This window comes from Hyperolius riggenbachi, chromosome 1 (genome assembly GCF_040937935.1).
Source record: "Hyperolius riggenbachi isolate aHypRig1 chromosome 1, aHypRig1.pri, whole genome shotgun sequence".
In the NCBI taxonomy this organism is placed as follows: Eukaryota; Metazoa; Chordata; class Amphibia; order Anura; family Hyperoliidae; genus Hyperolius; species Hyperolius riggenbachi.
The window spans coordinates 22,406,503-22,429,312 of record NC_090646.1 but is presented as its reverse complement, the minus strand read 5'-3'; the positions used below and the strand labels follow the sequence as shown (position 1 = coordinate 22,429,312).

At 47.4% G+C, this 22,810-nt stretch overlaps 1 protein-coding gene across 1 annotated transcript; it reads right to left on the bottom strand.

Moving 5' to 3' along the window:
• Positions 1–11,802: 11,802 nt before the first annotated feature.
• LOC137562607 (tachylectin-2-like) lies at positions 11,803–22,810 on the bottom strand. The gene is made up of 5 exons (XM_068274114.1): positions 22,754–22,810; positions 22,465–22,566; positions 18,493–19,336; positions 15,732–15,912; positions 11,803–12,099 (listed from the first exon to the last, which is right to left on the bottom strand). Exons 2-5 carry the CDS (start codon positions 22,469–22,471, stop codon positions 11,902–11,904), a joined length of 1,230 nt encoding a protein of 409 aa, XP_068130215.1. The 5' UTR covers positions 22,472–22,566; positions 22,754–22,810; the 3' UTR covers positions 11,803–11,901.

Genomic DNA, 22,810 nt, shown 5'->3' with positions numbered 1-22,810 from the left:
CGGCGCATCAGCGATGAGCGGCGGCGATCGATAACAACACGCAGCTAGCAAAGTGCTAGCTGCGTGTTTTAAAACAAAATTGTGAAATTCGGCCCACCAGGGCCTGAGCAATCCAGCGCGGCGGTCATAGCCGAGCTGAGCTCATCCATACCGCTAAGCTGGTTAAAGTGAAATGGTGCCCTAGGCAACCAACGACTTTGGGCCCACACTTGATGACCTAAACTGGAGTAGAAGGGAGGGGGGGGGGGTGTTCAATGAAATGTGACAAGATCGGTCGGTTGTTTGTATCTCAGGGTCTCCCTTTTTTATGCATCCATCCCATATGGCACACGGCTTATAATCTCTAGTGTGTGGGTGGGGTGTTTTTTTTTTTTTTCTTTATTGGAGGGATGGGGGGGGGAAGTGACACAGGACTTCTTTCCTGGAGTGACGAAAAGGCTAGAAACGCCCCTGTCAGGGTGGCTCCTCATACACAGCCTGGCCTCCAAGTGTGTTCAGTAATAAAATACAACAGTGACATCATCAGTTTAGCACATAACCAGCAATAGTTAACTGAAGTTACACCCCCTATCATGAGGCAACAGGTCACTGCGCCCTACAGCCAGTGCATGACCAGCATTATCCCACTGCAGGATACTGAGAGGGGTGTGTCCGGCATCACGCCATTGTGTAGAGAGCATGAGACCGTGTAATTACCCTCAGCACTGGCAGGCCAAACACTTAGAGACAATCAGATACATTCCTGTCAGATCAAATCTGATGTGTGCGTAGTCTAGGGCCCATTTAGGGGAAGCCAATTAACCTATCTGTATGTTTTTGGGATGTGGGGGGGGGGGGGACCCTCACTGTCAGACATGGGAGAACATATAACCTCTATGCAGATAGTGCCATAGCTGGGATTTGAACCAGGGACCCAGCGCTGCAGGAGGAGAGCACTAACCACTAAGCCACCGTGCACCTATCCTGAATGTAATTTGTTAGCTAATAGACAGAATCTTTCAGGGCCGCATTTGTACTCTTTACCGCCCTAGGCCACTGTCACCAGCCGCCCCCCTTCAGTATAGGTAGCCTGATGACCCCTCCCCCCCTGTATAGGTAGCCAGATGACCCCCCCCCCCCTTTGCCTCCAGTATAGGTAGCCAGATGACTCCTCCCCCTTTCCCTCCAGTATAGGTAGCCAGATGACTCCCTCAATCCCTCCTCCCCCTCACCTTTCAGTATAGGCAGCCAGCTCGCCTTCACACCGCAGCAGCCGTCAGTGTCACTCATTTCTCCACTCGTCTCCAGTGCAGAAGCTTCCTCTTCCTTTCTGTCTCCAATGCTGCCCAAGTCCATAGCCACCGGCCACAATGCAAACGTGCACAGAGAGCAAGGTGGCTGCTGCACAGGCGGCTAGCAGCAGAGTACCGCGGTCAGGCACTCGTCCCTGCATTGCAGCATTTGCAAGCTTGCAAATGCTGCACCAGTTAAGCTTGCTGCTTTGGTGCCCTTTCTCTTGTGGTGCCCTAGGCCATGGCCTATCGGCCTTTGCCTAAATCCGGCCCTGGAATCTTTCTATTAAAAACTCCCCCTTTATCCTAAAATAAATGCTGTTATTCTATCATAAGTGTCGGGGGAGGGGGGACAGAGTTGAGGCCGGCTAAATGCTAAAGCTAAATAGTAGAACCAAATAACAATCCCTCACCAGCCGTAGATCCTTCCCGATAGGCAGCAGTTCTCTGGCACAACTTGTTTTATTGTGTCCCGGTGGCCAGGAGATCCCGCCTTCATTTAACAACTGATGGGCCTGTCCTTCCTGGTCTGGTCACTTCTGCACGGCAGTTGTAGTGTTTGTGTGCAGCTGCTGGTGCGTCCGTGTATCACTTAGAGCGGATAGCAACACTAAATTAAAGATCCTGCAGCCTCTCTGTAAAAGAAAGTTATAGTTACCTGTGCTATCTGACCCGCAAAGCCGTCCCAAAGAATCGGCATCACCGACTTCTCTCCCCGGAGTAAGACGCCAAACTATTTACAGGGAGGCGGAGCCATGCGCCAGAAGCCGGGTGATGCAGGGTCTTTGGGACAGCTTCATGGGACAAGATAGCGCAGGTAACTATAACCTTCTTTTACAGACAGGCTGCAGGATTTTTAATTTAGTGTGCATGGATGCACCTGTGGGCGGAGGCTTAGTGTGGGCGGAGGCTTAGTGTGGGCGCTGGCTTAGTGTGGGCGCTGGCTTAGTGTGGGTGGCGGCTTAGTGTGGGCGATGGCTTAGTGTGGGCGATGGCTTAGTGTTGGCGGAGGCTTAGTGTGGGCGGAGGCTTAGTGTGGGCGGAGGCTTAGTGTGGGCGATGGCTTATTGTTGGTGGCGGCTCAGTGTGGGTGGCGGCTCAGTGTGGGTGGCGGCTTAGTGTGGGCGGAGGCTTAGTGTGGGCGGAGGCTTAGTGTGGCAGATGTTATGTGCACGCTGTGCGTGCGATTCTTTTGTGAATTGGAGGTTTTCTGTTGTTACGTTACACCGCCATGCGGATGCACAAAATCACAGCTGAAAGACTCTTGTGGATGGCAACTGGGGGCTGAACTACCTGACAAGCATGCAGTGGAAGTGGACCTAAACTCAGAACATCCTCGATGTTCTAAAAGATAAGCAACAGCATAATAACCTTTAAAGAAAAACATTTCTTTGTTACAGCTGATACAAATCCTGCAATTTTCTGACAGTCTCTCTATATGTTTAGTGGGAGGATGTTTTTGATTTTTGTTTTCTTACGCCATGCACTGCCTATATATATATGATTTGTACCTCTGATGAAGCCCTTTTCGGGTGAAACATGTTGAATTTTTGTTTTATGTATATGTGAAGGGTGTCATGTGTGAAGGGTGTCATCCCAATGTCTGCAAATAGTGCCACTTAATGTACAAACAGTAATGTAGGGTGCAGAGGGAAAAATGGATAATCTGCCAGTTGGGGCTACATTTGTGAGTGAAGATCCTAACACTGCGGTTGTCCCCATCCTCCTTACTTCTACTGTATATAGCCCATTCATACGACTGTACACTTGGGGTCCTACACGCAATATAGAGGGTATTATTGCTGGGACCATTGGCAGTTGCACCCAATTCTCTACTACTATATACGTTTTGTTGCCCCTTCGTTTTTAAAAACCTAATAAAAGTAATATCTTAGTGCGTTGTTTAGGGGCCTTTTCCGTTAAGAACTAGTTTTTATGAAGTTTTTTCCCCGAGTGCTTTAATAAGTGTTTGTAGATTTTAAAGAGTGTCAGTTCTGTGGTTAGATTGCAGAAAACTTTAACGGGGTGCAGGCCGGCTCTACCATAGAGGCAAAGGAGGCAATTGCCCCAGGGCCCCAGAGCCTGTAGGGGACCCCAGTGGCTACAAGAGGAAAAACATTTTTTCAAAAAGACCTTATAGTTTTTGAGAAAATCGATTTTAAAGTTTCAAAGGAAATAAAATACACATTTAAAAAACCTGCCGACTTTAACAGTTAATAGCAAATCCACTTTAAATGCTAGAAACCCTAAATTTGTAGGACATGTTAAGGAGATCATTGGAAATAAGAGGAAAAATCTATTTTTCAAGAAGACCTTATAGTTTTTGAGAAAATCGATTTTAAAGTTTCGAAGGAAAAAAGTATACTTTTAAATGCGGTAAATGTCACTTTTAGTAGCAAACCTAACGGTAGTGTAATTTTACATGTATCAAAAGAAAGAGCAATACATTTCCTGACGGGGTTTCCAGGGGGTCCATACGCAGTACGTATGGACCTCCTGGAAACCCCTCCGCAGCCGCAGCGCTTTTTTTCCTATTTTCCCAATTATTTTTTTTTTTGTTTAGAATGTGGGAAATTGTTTTTTTTTTAAATGATGTGGGGTCCCCCCTCCTGAAACTTTGTAACCCCTCGTCCCCCATGCAGGCTGGGATAGCAAGAATGTGGAGCTCCGACCGATTGGGGCTTCACACCCTGACTATACCAGCTGCAAAAAGGCCCCTTAATTCTGATTTTTGTTCTAGGGTATCTGTTGGGGGGCCCCCAGGTTTATTTTGCCCTGGGGCCCCATGGTTGCTAAAACCGGCCCTGCAGGGGTGTCCTTTTTTATTTAGAGAATGTAACAATGTCTTTCCACTAGCAATAGTTCGAAGATGGGATATGGGGTCTTCAGAGGCAGCATGCAATGCATTGTCAATGGGGGTTTTGGTGTCTCCTCTTAAAGAGAACCCGAAGTGGGATTTAATTATGTTCGTGGGGCACAGAGGCTGGTTGTGCACACTATCCCCAGCCTCTGTTGCCCCATGGTGTGCCTCCAGGACCCCCCTGCGCGCCGCTATCCCCTCCGCAGTGCTAGCGACACACAGCGTGTCGCCAGCACAATGTTTACCTATGCTGTGTCTGTCAGCGCCGCTCCCCCGCCTCCTCCATATCGGCGCTACCCGCCCGTGTCCCTTCCCTTCTGTTGATCGTAGGGAAGGGACGCGGGCGGGTAGCGCCGATACGGAGGAGGCGGGGGAGCGGCGCTGACAGACACAGCATAGGTAAACATTGTGCTGGCGACACGCTGTGTGTCGCCAGCACTGCAGGGGGTATAGCGGTGGGCAGGGGGGTCCTGGAGGCACACCATGGGGCAACAGAGGCTGGTGTTAGTGTGCATAACCAGCCTCTGTGCCCCACTAGCATAATTAAATCCCACCTCGGGTTCTCTTTAACCAAATAGCCGTGGATATGCTTATATGCATAGCCACCCATAGCGTCTGCTCAGGGTCCCTTTAAGGGGCCCATACACCTAACGATTTTCCCGCCGATATACAGCCGATTCGATCACAGTGATCGAATCGACTGTGAAATCACCGCGCACACCGCTGACAGAACGATCGATTTCTGTCCGAAATCAATCGTTCCGGTCGATCCGTCCGTGCGGAAGATTTTTCTTGATCGCCGGCGGGTCGGGAGTGCGTCGATAGCGGCGTTCGAATGTCCGACGACCGACGCAATACAGCGGGTATACATTACCTGCTCCGCCGGCGCGAGTCCCCGATGTCACTGCTGTCTTCTCCGCTCTGGTCTGGTCTCCGGCCCCGGCATGCTTCACTTCTTCCTGCCCGGCAGGGAGTTTAAACAGTAGAGCGCCCTCTACTGTTTAAACTTCCTGCCGGGCAGGAAGAAGTGAAGCATGCCGGAGACCAGACCAGAGCGGAGAAGACAGCAGTGACAGCGCGGGAGCGGCGGCAGCACCACCACCACCATAGATTGTGAGTCGGTTTCAGGCTGAAATCGGTTCACAATCTGTTTGCAGTGAGGTGGCCATACGATCCCTCTCTAATCAGATTCGATCAGAGAGGGCTCTATCTGTTGGTCGAATCTGATGGCAAATCGACCAGTGTATGGCCACCTTTACTGTGAAAGCTTATCACTGCATGTTAATAAAGCAAGCTTCTTTAGTGAATTAACACTTAAAATACTGATTGATGTGTGGTGATAAGTGTTCACCTGCCTTATTATCACCAGCATGATCTTACTGCATTGTGGCCATTGGTGCATAATATAAACATGGTAGACAACATAAGTTACAATGACTATTGTAGGGTCATTAAAGTGGAGCTGAACTCTTGCACAGGACAGAAGGTAAACAGAGAAATGCACCCTGTATGTATTTAGAGAGTTTAACCAAATCCCCTCCTCATTTGTGTCTTGTTGTAATTTGATCTCTCCCCTGTGTCATTTGCTCATTTGAAAGCATTGGAAGTTAACAATACGTCTGCTTCCATTAAAGCAGGATGTAGACATGCCACAGATTTATTGCAGGATTTGTATCAGCTGTAACAAAGAAATGTTTTTTTCTTTAAAGGTTATTGGGTTCATTAAGTGACAGGCAGCCTATTGAGCCAATCAAAGTGCATTAAAGCCACTAGACCCACCAGGGCTCAGGGCAGGTATAGTGGAGTGGTTCTGTGGAGCACTTAGAAGGAGCGGGAGTAAGTTAGCAGCGCACACTACGCTGCACTACCGCAGCATTGCATGCTCTGAGCTCACGCTCCTCTCATTATGCTGCTGCATATCTTTTAGAGCATAGAGGGGGTACTGAGTTCAGGTCCGCTTTAATGGAATACTTGACCCAAGAGGCTTCCCCCGTCCCCCTCTGTCCATCCTTTCCAGTGCCGGAACTCCCGTTCCTCCCTACACCCTTCTAGAATTTGCCGCCAAGGGCTTGCACAGTAGTGGCTTCCCAATGGGCTCCAGTGGAAATAGCTGAGCCTGGTCAGATCTGCTACAGGGGCAGATGGCCTCTGAAGTAAACACAGGAGAGAGGAATTCCCTGTTCAAAACACCCACCAGGGGTGTTCTGCAGGGTCTCCAGAGCTGCTCTCTCTCCCTGGCCACGCCTCCTGCCACTCCCCGCCTCCCTGCACACTGTGAGAGACACACAGTCTCTCTGTGCATCGTTGTGACCCAGAGGTCACCAAACTGAAAGTGGGCCAGTGCAGCCCACGGGAGTGGGGGGGCACAGTTTTTCCGGCTACCTGTTCCGCTCAGCCCCCTAGATGAGGTAGCCTACTTTTTTTCTCATTTTTTTAGCCCACTTCGGGCTCTCTTAAAAGAGACCCTATAACAAAAAAAGTCCCCAGGGGGTACTCACCTCGGTAGGGGTAAGCCTCAGGGTCCCAATGAGGCTTCCCCTTCCACTATAGCTGCAGGCAGTCCAGCGCTGGCTCCCCCAAAGTGTCCCAGAATCCTCCCTCGACAACTCTGACAAGCGCTGATTTATTTAACTTCCCTGGCTCCGGGGGGGGGGGGGGGGGGGGGGGGGGGCTGTTGCGGCTCTCTGCACGGGGTTAGGCGAAAATAGCCAATCTCCGTCGGGTCCACTCTACTGCGCAGGCGCAGGAGACTTGCGCCTGCACAGTAGAGCGGCCCGACAGCGATCGGCTATTTTCGCTTATCTCCGAGGCGGAGAGCCGATACTGCGCCTGCACTGGAGCCCAGGAGGTAAATATTTACATCCCCGCTATTCCGGGAGCATTTTCTCCGCTGCCGTGGGACCGAGGAGGACGGGGGAAGCCTCAATAGGATCTGGAGGCTTCCCCCACCCGAGGTGAATACCCCCCAGAGGATGTTTTTCTCATTACAGGTTTTCTTTAAAATAAAAAGTGCTTCCGAAGATAAAACCCACACATTTAAACTGCCCATTTGTCCTGGTTATTACAACATTTATGTATGGTAAAACATTTTATTTGTTTTTTTGTTTTCTCATTGTACTCTTATCAATATTTGCACACCCTAACATAACAGGAATACACCCACCTGGCATATCATAGCTCCCAACTGTCCCTCTTTCGGAGGGACAGTCCCTTTTTGGAAGCCCTGTCCCTCCTTCCTGCTCATTTGTCCCTCTTTCAGGATTTTGTCCCTCTTTCTATGTAAATATATGTATTTCTATACTAAAAATGGGTTTGATTGACTCTAAACTTTATTCCCATCCTTTAAATTGATATAATACTAATTTTAAAATGTTACTATGAAGGAAAATGAACCAGGATAGAAAAGACCAGTGTGGTTTGAATTATAAAACAACATATTTTTCTAATGAAATCTTTATGGTATGCGTAGGGGTATGGTGGGGCGTGGCCAGGGGTGTAACAAGGGAATGGCTTAAGTGTCCCTTTTTCTAATCTCAAAAAGTTGGGAGGTATGCATACATATTTAAAAAGCTAAGGCCCTAAGGTGACAATTTATGTTTTGCCTTTTAGATTCCGTCACTTTGGATTATTTACAAGTGTGTTATATGGAGAGCGGAGAGGGGGCAGAAGGGGTTAATGTGCATATTATAGGTATAAGACATTTACTTTTTGATGTAATATTATTTTGACTCCACTAGATGTCCCCACACAGTCTCCTGTCTACTTAGAACACTGAATTACTGCGTTCTAAAGATAGCAGGTTGTAACTTTTGATTACAATGATGATAACTCTGACTCCTCAGTTTAGGATTCCACCAAGTCTGACTCCTCAACTCCAACTCCTCTTATTTGCATAGCACAATCTTGTTGATTGAAAGTATATAAAGGCATTGCATCACTGCCAAAGCTTAGGAATTTTAAAGCTATATTATGTTGGCTTCTGCTTTTGGGAACAAAATAAAGCTTGTGTGCAGGAAGTTGACACTCTTCCCTGTCAGCCATCCCAGCCTGTCATTGCCAATGCGAACGCGAGGTCCCCCGGGATCCTCTTGGCCCCTTCTGTGGTCCCGCTGGCGGCTCCGGTAATCCAGGCATCATCACGCCGGTTGTCGTAAGCCTCCTGCACATGTGTGGTTTGGAGAAGTGCGCATGCACAGGACGACGTGATGATATGCCGGTGGTGCGCATCTTCAACTGAAGTCACAGAGTTACCAGAGCCGCCAGTGGGACCTTGTGGGCTATGGGGGGGCTGGAGGAAGCCTCAGGTAAGTCCAGATTTTCAATTTACCCCTCTGCTCAGGGTCCCTTTAAAAAAAAAAAAATCAAAACTAGTTATTGGTACTTAGGCCCCAGGCAATGTGACTGTGGGTACATGTAAGAGTGATGTGCAGGTGCTCTGCAGGGGAATGAGGAGATTCCTCCTCTATTACACATTTTTCATGCATGATCTGAACATGGATCAGTCCCTAGGCAATTTAACTGTGGGTACATGTAACAGTGATGTGCAGGTACTCTGCAGGGGAATGAGGGGATTCCTCCTCTATTACACATTCTTCATGCACAAGCTGAACATGGACCAGGCCCTAGGCAATGTAACTGTGAGTACATGTAAGAGTGATGTGCAGGTACTCTGCAGGGGAATGAGGGGATTCTTCCTCTATTACACATTCTTCATGCACAATCTGAACATCTATCAGGCCCTAGGCAATGTAACTGTGGGTACATGTAAGAGTGATGTGCAGGTACTCTGCAGGGGAATGAGGGGATTCTTCCTCTATTACACATTCTTCATGCACAATCTGAACATCTATCAGGCCCTAGGCAATGTAAGTGTGGGTACATGTAAGAGTGATGTGCAGGTACTCTGCAGGAGATTGAGGGGATTCTTCCTCTATTACACATTCTTCATGCACAATCTGAACATGGATCGGGCTCTAGGCAATGTAACTATGGGTACATGTAAGAGTGATTTGCAGGTACTCTGCAGGGGAATGAAGAGATTCCTCCTCTATTACACATTCTTCATGTACAATCTGAACATGGATCAGGCCCTAGGCAATGTAACTGTGGGTACATGTAAGAGTGATGTGCAGGTACTCTGCAGGGGAATGAGGGGATTCTTCCTCTATTACACATTCTTTATGTACAATCTGAAAATGGATCAGGCCCTAGGCAATGTAACTGTGGGTACATGTAAGAGTGATGTGCAGGTACTCTGCAGGGGAATGAGGGGATTCTTCCTCTATTACACATTCTTTATGTACAATCTGAAAATGGATCAGGCCCTAGGCAATGTAACTGTGGGTACATGTAAGAGTGATGTGCAGGTACTCTGCAGGGGAATGAGGGGATTCTTCCTCTATTACACATTCTTCATGTACAATCTGAACATGGATCAGGCCCTAGGCAATGTAACTGTGTGTACATGTAAGAGATGTGCAGGTACTCTACAGAAAAATGAGGAGATTATTCCTCTATTACACATTCTTCATGCACAATATGAACATCTATCAGACCCTAGGCAATGTAACTGTGGGTACATGTAAGAGTGATGTGCAGGTACTCTGCAGGATAATGAGGGGATTCTTCCTCTATTACACATTCTTCATGCATGATCTGAACATGGATCAGACCTAGGCAATGTAACTGTAAGTACATGTAAGAATGATGTGCAGGTACTCTGCAGAGGAATGAGGAGATTCTTCCTCTATTACACATACTTTATGCACAATCTGAACATGGATTATGCTCTAGGCAATGTAACTGTGGGTACATGTAAGAGTGATGTGCAGGTACTCTGCAGCGGAATGAGGGGATTCTTCCTATATTACACATTCTTCATGTACAATTTGAACATGGATCAGGCCCTAGGCAATGTAACTGTGAGTACATGTAAGCGATGTGCAGGTACTCTACAGGAGAATGAGGAGATTATTCCTCTATTACACATTCTTCATGCACAATCTGAACATCTATCAGACCCTAGGCAATGTAACTGTGGGTACATGTAAGAGTGATGTGCAGGTACTCTGCAGGAAAATGAGGGGATTCTTCCTCTATTACACATTCTTCATGCATGATCTGAACATGGATCAGACCTAGGCAATGTAACTGTGAGTACATGTAAGAATGATGTGCAGGTACTCTGCAGAGGAATGAGGAGATTCTTCCTCTATTTCACATTCTTCATGCACAATCTGAACATGGATTATGCTCTAGGCAATGTAACTGTGGGTACGTGTAAGAATGATGTGCAGGTACTCTGCAGGGGAAAGAGGCGATTCTTCCTCTACTACACATTCTTCATGCATGATCTGAACATGGATCAGACCTAGGCAATGTAACTGTGGGTACATATAAGAGTGATGTGCAGGTACTCTGTAGGAGAATGAGGGGATTACTCCTATATTACACATTCTTCATGCATGATCTGAATATGGATCAGGCGCTAGGCAATGCAACTGTGGGTACATATAAGAGTGATGTACAGGTACTCTGCAGGAGAATGAGGGGATTCTTCCTCTATTACACATTCTTCATGCATGATCTGAACATGGATCAGACCTAGGCAATGTAACTGTAAGTACATGTAAGAATGATGTGCAGGTACTCTGCAGAGGAATGAGAAGATTCTTCCTCTATTACACATTCTTTATGCACAATCTGAACATGGATTATGCTCTAGGCAATGTAACTGTGGGTACATGTAAGAGTGATGTGCAGGTACTCTGCAGTGGAATGAGGGGATTCTTCCTATATTACACATTCTTCATGTACAATCTGAACATGGATCAGGCCCTAGGCAATGTAACCGTAAGTACATGTAAGTGATGTGCAGGTACTCTACAGGAGAATGAGGAGATTATTCCTCTATTACACATTCTTCATGCACAATCTGAACATCTATCAGACCCTAGGCAATGTAACTGTGGGTACATGTAAGAGTGATGTGCAGGTACTCTGCAGGAGAATGAGGGGATTCTTCCTCTATTACACATTCTTCATGTACAATCTGAACATGGATTATGCTCTAGGCAATGTAACTGTGGGTACATGTAAGAGTGATGTGCAGGTACGCTGCAGGGGAAAGAGGCGATTCTTCCTCTACTACACATTCTTCATGCATGATCTGAACATGGATCAGACCTAGGCAATGTAACTGTGGGTACATATAAGAGTGATGTGCAGGTACTCTGTAGGAGAATGAGGGGATTACTCCTATATTACACATTCTTCATGCATGATCTGAATATGGATCAGGCGCTAGGCAATGCAACTGTGGGTACATATAAGAGTGATGTGCAGGTACTCTGCAGGAGAATGAGGCTATTCTTCCTCTATTACACATTCTTTATGTACAATCTGAACCCGTTTATGGGTGATAGACAACACTTCTGTGTTCAATGTGTACCACATTCTCAGTGGATTCCCTGCAGCTCTCCGGGGAGTGCATATGAAGAGGATAGTACTACTGTGTAACCCCAAATTTAGCAACATATCAAATTAACTGATTTTATGAGCAAAGAAAGTGCATACAATTGCATACAAAATTTGCATAAACCAGCATCAACGCAGAATTCTTTCCATCTCATTGACCATCCTATTAGTGACACAGCTACACATCCAGCTTCATTCTTACAGCATAGATGATATTTATTATATGAAAGAATCCTGTGTGCACATCAGATACACAGTCACAATCAGATATGGGGACTGAACTGCTCCGTCCAATCAGACATCAACCCTTTCCACATGCAGGTCAAAGTAGCTAACCCCTTTCCACACCCCGGATATCGTAGTGGTGAAATTGAAGTGTGTGGTGACGTTGGCATGATAAGGAACCTCCACCACGGCTTTCTGCACAACAAACGTTTCCTTCACCGCTTTACGAGGGGGGACCCGTGACGGGAACGGTTTGCACAACTCCACCTGGAACACCAGAAAGTGATAATTAGGGATGCTGCAGGGCAGAGTCAGGATATAACAGTAAAAATAATCACTTAAAAAAATACATACACACACATATACAGTATATCATAAAAGTAAGTGCACCCCTCTCACATTAATGTCTAAACCACTGGCAACCAATTTGAGTACCCCCCTAAGTGTTACATGGTCTCAGGAATGGGCGGCAGGCTATATTGGGGAAGAGGGCAATGATCACCTGGCTACCTAAACTGGGGAAAGGAGGATCATCAGGCTATCTATACGGAAGGGTGGAGGGTCATCTGGCTTCTTATACTAGAGGGAAGGGGAGGGGTGATCAGGCTACCTAAACTGTGGGGGGTTATCTGGCAAGGCTACCTATACTAAAGGTGGGGGAAGGGTCATCTGGCTACCTATACTGGAGGGAAGGGTTATCTGGCTACCTATACTAAAGGTGGGGGAAGGGTCATCTGGCTACCTATACTGGAGGGAAGGTTCAACAGCCTACCTATGCTGGATGGAAGGGTTATCTGGCTACCTATATAGGAGGTGGGGGAAGGGTTATCTGGCTACCTATACTGGAGGGAAGGGTTATCTGGCTACCTATACTGGAGGTGGGGGAAGGGTCATCTGGCTACCTATACTGGAGGTGGGGGAAGGGTCATCTGGCTACCTATACTGGAGGGAAGGGTTATCTGGCTACCTATACTGGAGGTGGGGGAAAGGTCATCTGGCTACCTATACTGGAGGGAAGGGTTATCTGGCTACCTATACTGGAGGTGGGGGAAGGGTCATCTGGCTACCTATACTGGATGGAAGGGTTATCTGGCTACCTATACTGGAGGTGGGGCAAGGGTAGTCTGGCTACCTATACTGGATGGAAGGGTTATCTGGCTACCTATGCTGGATGGAAGGGTTATCTGGCTACCTATACTGGAGGTGGGGGAAGGGTCATCTGGCTACCTATACTGGAGGTGGGGGAAGGGTCATCTGGCTACCTATACTGGAGGTGGGGGAAGGGTCATCTGGCTACCTATACTGGAGAGAAGGGTTATCTGGCTACCTATACTGGAGGTGGGGGAAGGGTCATCTGGCTACCTATACTGGAGGTGGGGGAAGGGTCATCTGGCTACCTATACTGGAGGGAAGAGTTATTTGGCTACCTATACTGGAGGTGGGGGAAGGGTCATCTGGCTACCTATACTGGAGGTGGGGGAAGGGTCATCTTGCTACCTATACTGGAGGAAAGGGTTATCTGGCTACCTATACTGGAGGTGGGGGAAGGGTCATCTGGCTACCTATACTGGATGGAAGGGTTATCTGGCCACTTGTACTGAAGGGGGACGGCTGCTGACAGTGGCGGTAAAGAATACAAATCCGTCCCTGACCTCTAAGGGAGGAGCCCAAGGTCTCTAACATCCATCAACTTCATGGAGGAGTGGAAGAAGATCCCAGTGGCAATTTGTAATGCTCTAGTGACCTCCATGCCCAACAAAGTTAAAGTGTAACTGTCGGGCATAAAATCAAAAATCAATTCTTTATTTTTATCTGGTAAACAAGTAATAAGGATTCTAAACAGGCAATCCAAAAGTTAAAATCACTATTACTTTTCTTGTTGATAAATGATCATTCCCCAGTTTACATGACTCTTATTTGGTACACACAAAATTTGGTACAAAAAGGAAGTTGCAGGGCATGCTGGGTTGTCCCACCTGCAATGCGTACAAAGATACGTGTTGGCGTCTGTGATAGCTTCCTGCTCCAGTGGGAACGTGTGCAAAGGTGCATGTGGCGGCCCGCCGACTCCGAGTTGGCGAAAACAAAACTAGCTAGCAGCGGGGGACCAGAAGAGCCATGAGTGACTGCGAGGGCACAGGATGGATGCAGGAGGCTGGTAGAAGCCCCAGGTAAGTGAAATTCATTTTTTTTGTGGGTTTAGGTTCTCTATAAAATCACAGTTACTCTTTAAAAAAAAACCTGTGTTGCAAAAAATTGCTTACTACAAAGGTTATAAAAATTGCAAAAACTGGTGTTGTAATAATAACTGGCAATCGCATAAGAATAGAGAAGATCACAGTATGAATGAATTAACATCATGCCTATAAAAGACAGACACATGCACAACAGAGGCTCAAAAAAAGAGCTGAACAAGAGCCTGCATTTAATAGTCATACATAAGGTTCAGGTCCCAATGAGTGTTCAGACCATCTGGGGTACATGTACACATTTGATGTATCCAGAATGCCTCTCGTTTGAGAAGCCTCTGGAGATCACCCCCACTTTCCTCCACCTGGAAGACAAAATAAGTCATATCACCCTTATGGGATATCTTAACCTCCTTGGCGGTATGGACGAGCTCAGCTTGTCCATGTACGCCAAGGAGGATTGCTCAGCCCCTGGAGGGTCTTTTTACTTTTTTTTTTTCAGAACATGTAGCTAGTACTTTGCTAGCTACATGTTCTGTCCGATCGCGATCCGCCGCGATGCGCCGCTAAAGGGGCTGTCCTCCCGAAACGCCTAGCGCAGCCTGGCGAATCTCCGCCAGGCTGCGCAATGGGAATGATCGGAGCTCCCCATGATGACGTCATGTCCGATCATCACCATGGCGATGGGAGAAGCGACGATAGGAAGTCACGCTTCTCGTGGGATCTCGGACGCGTAAGTATGGCCGGCAGGGATTGGGAGGGTGGATGCGGACGCAGACGGCATGGCGTACTGCTGTAGCTAGCAATACGCTAGCTAAAAAATATTTAACAAAAACGGTAATGCGTACTTATGTACGCATTACCCAGAACGCCAGGGAGGTTAATGCGTTTAGAAACTGTTGACTTGCAAAAGGTCTTCCAGTTGGCACCCCCATGGTGTTCACCAATACGTGACCTAAGGTTACAAGAAATTACATACATAACTCTTTTTGTGTTGCAATTGAACTACTGCTTAATAGGGAAAGCCTTATTAGCTGCAAATGAAAAAATTGAGGTGTCCCTATGGTGGCATCCACAATAATGACGTGGAAAAATCCACAAGGGTAGGAACCTACAGTAGTTAACCATTTGGGGGGACTTGCCAGAGTAGGTGAACGGAAAAGACTGGGCGACAAGAGGGAACCTAGGGTATGTACCTGCCAGTGTAAGGTGGTGACATCAGAGCCATTCCAGGATGGTGAGCACAAGCATGGAAGGAAGGGGCGAGGAGGAGAGGTGACAGGCAGCATACCTGCAGCGCAGTCCGCCATGCCAACACATGTTCATTTCAGGATATGCCGCTACTGTTGAGGGTGGAGTTCGGAGTGCCTATGGGCTTCCCAGAAGCACATCCAAGCCTGCTGCCAACCATATGAAATAGTATGTATGTGGCGCAGACTAGTCCCTGTGTCCTTGACCACTTCTATAATAAAACAGGTGATGATGTGATTATTTGTAAGGAGGGAGTGATGAGGATAAACATCTTACTAGGGGACACCATGGTTTTGAGTTCCACCTCTGAGGCAGAGCCACGTCTGAGAATCCACCAGAATGGTTATTCTATGTGGCCTCCAGCTGTGACATCTCCCCATCATAGTTCTGGATCTGTTCCCATCCTCACGGCAGAGTCGGGGACACAAGCACAGGACTCCCACCACTGAGACACGGTACCTTGTGTGTATTGGTCTTGGTCAGATCCCAGGTGTAAGTGGTGCTTCGGTCAATCTCAAACGCCTTAGATCTGGAGGTGATAACAGGAACTGCGCCTTTTACAACTGCCACGCCTCCTGCATCAAATATGAAGTTGTCATCTAGAGAGAAGGAGCTGGTGACCTCGTATGTCTTCTTCACCCTGGAGAAAGAGCGATTCTGATCAATACAACAATGCTAATGATTGATCATCCCCACACATCCCAACCGTTAGGCAGGGAACACACTTGACTTTCAGTTTTCCGCGCGCGTTTTTCTGCATACTTTTTCTGCACACCAAGTGTGTTTCTGTGCAGGACAACGCGCGCGTTTTTTCACAGCAGCTGATGTAATTGATAGAGAAAACTGACAAAATGTGCAGAATCAGGATGCAGAATGTCAGTTTTTTTTCTGCGCGCGAACAACACAGTAAGTGTGTACTAGCACATTGATTAACATGAGTTCTCAGTTTTTCTGTGCAGAAAACGCGTACGAAAACTGTCAAGTGTGTTCCCTGCTTTACAGCCCAATACTCCTGAAGGCTCAGCATTCATGTCTGCTGGAGCTCCACAACCAGTGGTGGAAAAGAGCAACTTCTGTAATTTAGTCCACTAATTCTCAAAACCAGAAGTTCTTAAAATTTTACCCAGTGGCGGCCTTCAGACCCTTAGGCCTGGATCACACTGGACGGATCAAAAACTGATCCATGTAAAATCCGTTTTTATTTGGCATCAGTTTTTCATCCATTCTGTTAGCATGCGGTCAATTTGAAGGAATTATCGCAGCCTCCCCAAACCTGTGGTCCATTTGGCAGAACATGCCAAACGAAAATTGTTCTAACGGAGCAATGTGAACGGATCCTTAGACATTTTCCCTCCCTGGGGTCATGTGACTGGTTAGTGTTACAAGGTCTCAGGTGTGAATGGGGAGCAGGTGTGTTACATTTGGTGTTATCGCTCTCACACTTTCTCATACTGGTCACCAAGTCCGACATGGCACCTCATGGCAGAACTAACTAGGGATCTTAAAAAAAAAAAACAATTGTTGATCTGCGTAAAGATGGCCTAGGCTATAAAAAGATCGCCAACACCCTGAAACTGGGCTACAGCATGGTGGCCAAGACCATACAAGTTGTCTTTTGCAAATAATTATCCAATGAAGGTCCGCGAACCACACTTTAAGGAACTGCGTTTATTGTTCCATCACCTATTCACAACCGACCTCTTTTATTTTTTTGTATATTGGTGATGGAATAATAAACACAGTTCCTTAAAGTGTGGTGTGGGGACCTTTCTTGGATAGTTGGATGGTCTATTGCCACTTGGTCAAGCACCCACCACCAAAAAGTCTGCTGGTGTGCAATCTTTGGACTGCTCATTGGCAAACAGACGTATGAGTGTTGGCAGCATTGCTGCAGAGGTTGGAGGCATATTGGTTCAGCCTGTCATTGCTCAGACCACACCTTGCACACTGCATCCAACCGGTGTGCATGGGTGTCATCCCAAAAGGAAGCCTCTTCTAAACATTATGCACAAGAAAGCTTGCAAACCGTTTGCTGAAGGCAAGCAGACTGTAGATTACTTAAACCATGTCCTGATGAGGTCAAGATAAACTTATTTGGGTCAGATGATATCAAGACTGTGTGGCAGCAACCAGGTGAGGAGTACAAAGACAAGTGTATCTTGTCTACAGTGAAGCATGGTGGTGGTGGGAGTGTGACCTAAACCCTATTGAGCATCTGTCGGGCATCCTCATACAGAAGATGGAGGGGCGCAAGGTCCCTAGCATGTTAGGCAGTGCTGGAAAATAATGATGAGCACACACAACACCAACACTTTGGGCACAATTTGACATTCTTCATTTAGGGGTGTACAAACTTTTGTTGCCAGGGGTTTAGACATTAATGGGCGTATGTATACAAGCTGTACACTAACTGCTTTATCACATTGAATCACGGTGTCATATCTACAGGGTAGTCCCATGAAAAGGTATAAAATATGTACAAAAATGTGAGAGGTGTGGTTACTTTTGTGAGCTACTGCAGGCTGGCCACCAAAAAAAGTGAGTTTTGAAGGACCCATATGATTTATATGCCCTAAGAGCTGTCCGCCTATAGACAGATCTGTAGGATTGGGCATTGTCTGTCCTGTTTGTGTTGTTCATACATCTGGCCTGTAGATGGTACTGTGCTACTTGCATTTCTTACAAGATGATTTATACTGCTGTGTGTTGTTGGTTCCTGTTGATACATTCTGGAGACACAGAGGAAAGTACTGCTTAATGTAGAGAGCTGCTGAATCTTGTACATAAAACTAGTTCCAGTTACTCTGCATCCATGATTACTGAACACAACAACATTGGTGACAAGGATGGCACTTCTGGCCCTACACAACCCTGTTTCTTCCATACCTAGATAAGCCTACAATGCACTTCACTGCCTGAATTTGATTGTTTGAGAACTATGTACTTGCAGCAAACGAGAATGGATTAATTGATGCTAGTGAAAGGTAACAGATGAAACATATGATTCAGCCCTCATTGCATTAAAGAACTTCTTTGCCCCTAAAGTGAATGTGGTTGCAGAAAGATATACATTTTGGCAATGTGGTCAGAATGCAGGGGAAACCACAGTGCTCTGTATTGCAGCATTGAGACAGCTGGTAGCTACGTGTGGTTCTCTAGCAGAGGAAAAGGTAAGAGGTCAACTAGCAGAAAAACAACACATTTGACACTGTTCACTTACACATAGGTGGTCTCCAGGTCAATGCTGCTCCCCTTGTTGTTGTAGACCCTCTCCGCCACCACCTCATTACTGGCTGATAGAACTCTGCCGCGGCCAGCCAGGAACTCCAGACTGGTAATACTCTGAATTGTGCGGTCCTGAATGAACATCAACGATCCATAGTTGTTGTAATCTACTCCCAGGCTCTTTACCTTCTGAGTCCAGTTATTAACGTTGGTCATCATTGGGGGGCGCCGGCCCATATACATCCTTCCACCCACTTTGGAGACACACCAGAGGTTGCCATTGGGATCAAATGCCATTAAATGACTCAGGCTACTCCAGTTCCCAGAGCCGATAATGGTGCTGGTTTGGGTCCATGGCTCATCTGCACTCGTAGGTGGCTCTTGTTTCAAAAGGTTACTTTCATCGGCCGCATAGAGGATCCCATTTCCATCAAAAAACAAAGCGCTAAATGTCTGCCATGCAACAGCACCAATTTTCTTGGCCTTCCAAGTTTCTAGCTTGTTGGTTGGTGGTGGGCCTTCGTAGAACTTCCCAAACAAGGTCACAGCGTAGAGGTGACCATTCGGGCGGAAAAAGATAGATTTGAACTGATCCCAGTCATTTTGTCCGACTTGTTGAGCTTCATCAAACCAATTCTGCTTAAAGCTTGCAGGCACAGGTCCTCGGTAGAGATCTGCACCACGTACGACATAGAGCAGCCCGTCGGGGCTGTAGGCCACAAGCCTTGCACTGTCCATTCTCCCAAGCTTCATAGATCGTGCATGAAAGTTATCAGAGGGATTGGAAGGAGGCAATCCGACAAGAATCTCACTGTTGAAAAGGGCAAACAGTAGGAAGTCTAGGAAAGAGAACATCAAACAATCTCATGATATATCAAAAGATGGTTGGTGGTAATTGCTTCCCTTAACAGTACATAACATGTGGAAGTGGGGGACACATAGGCTACTGAATGCTGATATCTGGGAGAGGGGGGGGGGGGCACATAGGCTACCTAATACTGATATCTGGGAGTGTGGGGGGGGGCACATAGGCTACCTAATACTGATATCTGGGAGTGGGGGGCACATAGGCTACCTAATACTGATATCTGGGAGTGGGGGGCACATACTGGATACTGATATCTGGGAGTGGGGGGCACATAGGCTACTGGATACTGATATCTGGGAGTGGGGGGGCACATAGGCTACCTAATACTGATATCTGGGAGTGGGGGGGCACATAGGCTACTGGATACTGATATATGGGAGTGGGGGGGGGGGGGGGGCACATAGGCTACCTAATACTGATATCTGGGAGTGGGGGGGGCACATAGGCTACTGGATACTGATATATGGGAGTGGGGGGGGGCACATAGGCTACTGGATACTGATATATGGGAGTGGGGGGCACATAGGCTACCTAATACTGATATCTGGGACTGGGGGAGGGGGGCACATAGGCTACTGAATACTGATATCTGGGAGTGGGGGGGGAGGGGGGCGCATAGGCTACTGAATACTGATATCTGGGAGTGGGGGGGGGGGGGCACATAGGCTACTGAATGCTGATATCTGGGAGTGGGGGGGGGGCACATAGGCTACTGAATGCTGATATCTGGAGGGGGGGATATAGGTTACCTAATACTGATATCTGGGAGTGGGGGGCACATAGGTTACCTAATACTGATATCTGGGAGTGGGGGACATATAGGCTACCTAATACTGATGTCTGGGAGTAGGGGGCATATAGGCTACTGGATACTGATATCTGGCCTTGGAGGGCACGTAGGCTACCTAATACTGATGTCTGGGATTGGAGGGCACGTAGGCTACCTCCCCCCCTCCCCCGGGCCCATGGAGTACCCTTCCATCTGGGGGGAGACCAGTCAGGTGTCCATCAGTCATCGAGAGAACAAACGCTGTTAACACTGCGCACCCAATTGCACCCTTGCAACTGGTGATGTTGACAAACACTTTGCCAGCGAATAACTATGGACAGCCTGACCCCTGTACTACTTGCGGGTTGCAATGACCCGCAGTAGTACGCATGCCCTGGCCTGGTGATGCGCATCTTTGATTGCGTGCCTGTGGCCGGGCACGCTTTGTAACGTCACGCACATGTGCAGAGCGTGCCTGGCCACAGGCGCAAAATCAAGGACGCGCACCACCAGGCCAGGGCATGCGTACTACTGTGGGTCATTGTGTCCCGGAAGTAGTACAGGGGTCAAGCTGCCCATAGCTTCACGGCGAGCAGTTCATCTCTACTTGCAACCGAGATTCTTCAGCCAGAAATTGATTGCAATGATAGATTGTGTGGCCATGTTGCGGTATCGATCTCTGTCAGATCTGATCATTATGATTGAATCAGCTGGATACCAATGCCTAAAATCGAGCAATGCATGGTCACCCTGACTTTACCATCTGTCAGTTTGTGTTAGGAACACTGTGGGACGGCGGTGTTCTCTATGCACAGAGATGAAGCTGTGCGCTGTTATTGTTTACATTACACAGAGCTGATATTATTATTTAGTATTTATATAGCGCTGACATCTTCCGCAGCTGTACACTATATATATTGTCGTCACTAACTGTCCCTCAAAGGAGCTCGCAATCTAATCCCTACCATTGTCCCATGTCTATGTAGTGTATGTATCGTAGTCTAGGGCCAATTTAGGGGGGAGCCAATTAACATATCTGTACGTTTTAGGGATGTGGGAGGAAACTGAAGCGCCCGGAGGAAACCCACACAGACACGGGGAGAACATACAAACTCCTTGCAGATCGTTCAAGCCCTGGCTGGAATTCAAACCAGGGATCCAGCGCTGCAAGGCGAGAGAGTTAACCACTACACCACCGTGCTGCCACGGAAAGCACTAAGGCCTAGTGCACACCAGAGTGTTTCGGCTGCGGTTTGCGATCCGCTTGCGGGTGCGGATCCGCTTGGGTAATGTATTTCAATGGGCTGGTGCACACCAGAGCGGGAGGCGTTTTGCAGAAACGCATACTCCCGGGCTGCTGCAGATTTTGGATTGCGGAGGCGTTTCTGCCTCAATGTTAAGTATAGGAAAACCGCAAACCGCTCTGAAAAACGGCACTTCAGAGTGGTTTGCCAGGCGTTTTTTGTTACAGTAGCTGTTCAGTACCAGCTTTACTGTAACAATACATGAAATTTACTACACCAAAAACGCTTCACAAAACCGCAAAATGCTAGCTGAAACGCTGCAGAAAAAGAAGAAAAAGCGTTTCAAAATCTGCTAGCATTTTGCGGATCTGCTAGCGGTTTTTGGTGTGCACCAGGTGTGCACCTTAGGCCTTAGGCCTGGTGCACACCAAAAACCGCTAGCAGATCCGCAAAATGCTAGCAGATTTTGAAACGCTTTTTCTTCTTTTTCTGCAGCGTTTCAGCTAGCGTTTTGCGGTTTTGGTGTAGTAGATTTCATGTATTGTTACAGTAAAGCTGTTACTGAACAGCTACTGTAACAAAAAACGCCTGGCAAACCGCTCTGAAGTGCCGTTTTTCAGAGCGGTTTGCGGTTTTCCTATACTTAACATTGAGGCAGAAATGCCTCCACAATCCAAAATCTGCAGCAGCCTGGGAGTATGCGTTTCTGCAAAACGCCTCCCGCTCTGGTGTGCACCAGCCCATTGAAATACATTACCCAAGCGGATCCGCACCCGCAAGCGGATCGCAAACTGCAGCCGAAACGCTCTGGTGTGCACTAGGCCTCAGTGTGTACCTAGAAGAGTGAGTGAGAATTTCCTTTCATCAGGAAGGAAGTGCTGAGGACAGGAGGTCATGTGAACAGCGTGTGTCAGGCATGTGGAGGACATGCATCCCCCTCAGCATGTGGATATCTGTATGGCTGCCTCAGTGCCGGTATATGTACGGCAGCCTCCGTGTCAGCATTTGGCATGTACAGAGGTGGCGACATCCCATAGGCATGCTGGGCCCCCACAAGGGTCAGGCACAGAATGCTGCAGTACTTACTAGTCATGGTCAGGCGGGTCTGGTGTCTCCTGCGGCTGCAGCGAGTCTCTCTTGTATGCTGATGATGACACCGGGATGTCTGCTGCTCAATGTTTTCCTCACCTCAGGAAATGGGAGGAAATTACAGAGCATGTTTACAAACTTTCCCAACCCAAGCCAATGTTTTGGGTTGTTTTACACCTACTCTCAAAACTGTGTTATGTTAATTGTGCATAAAACCATTAAAAAAAATATAGGGTTTCTTTTTCTTTCTTTTTTTTTTTTTGTGCAAATTAAGAAAGGGAAATACCTACGTCACAAGTTCATAGTCATCTCCTCCTCGGTGACCTACTAAAATGTTCTCACT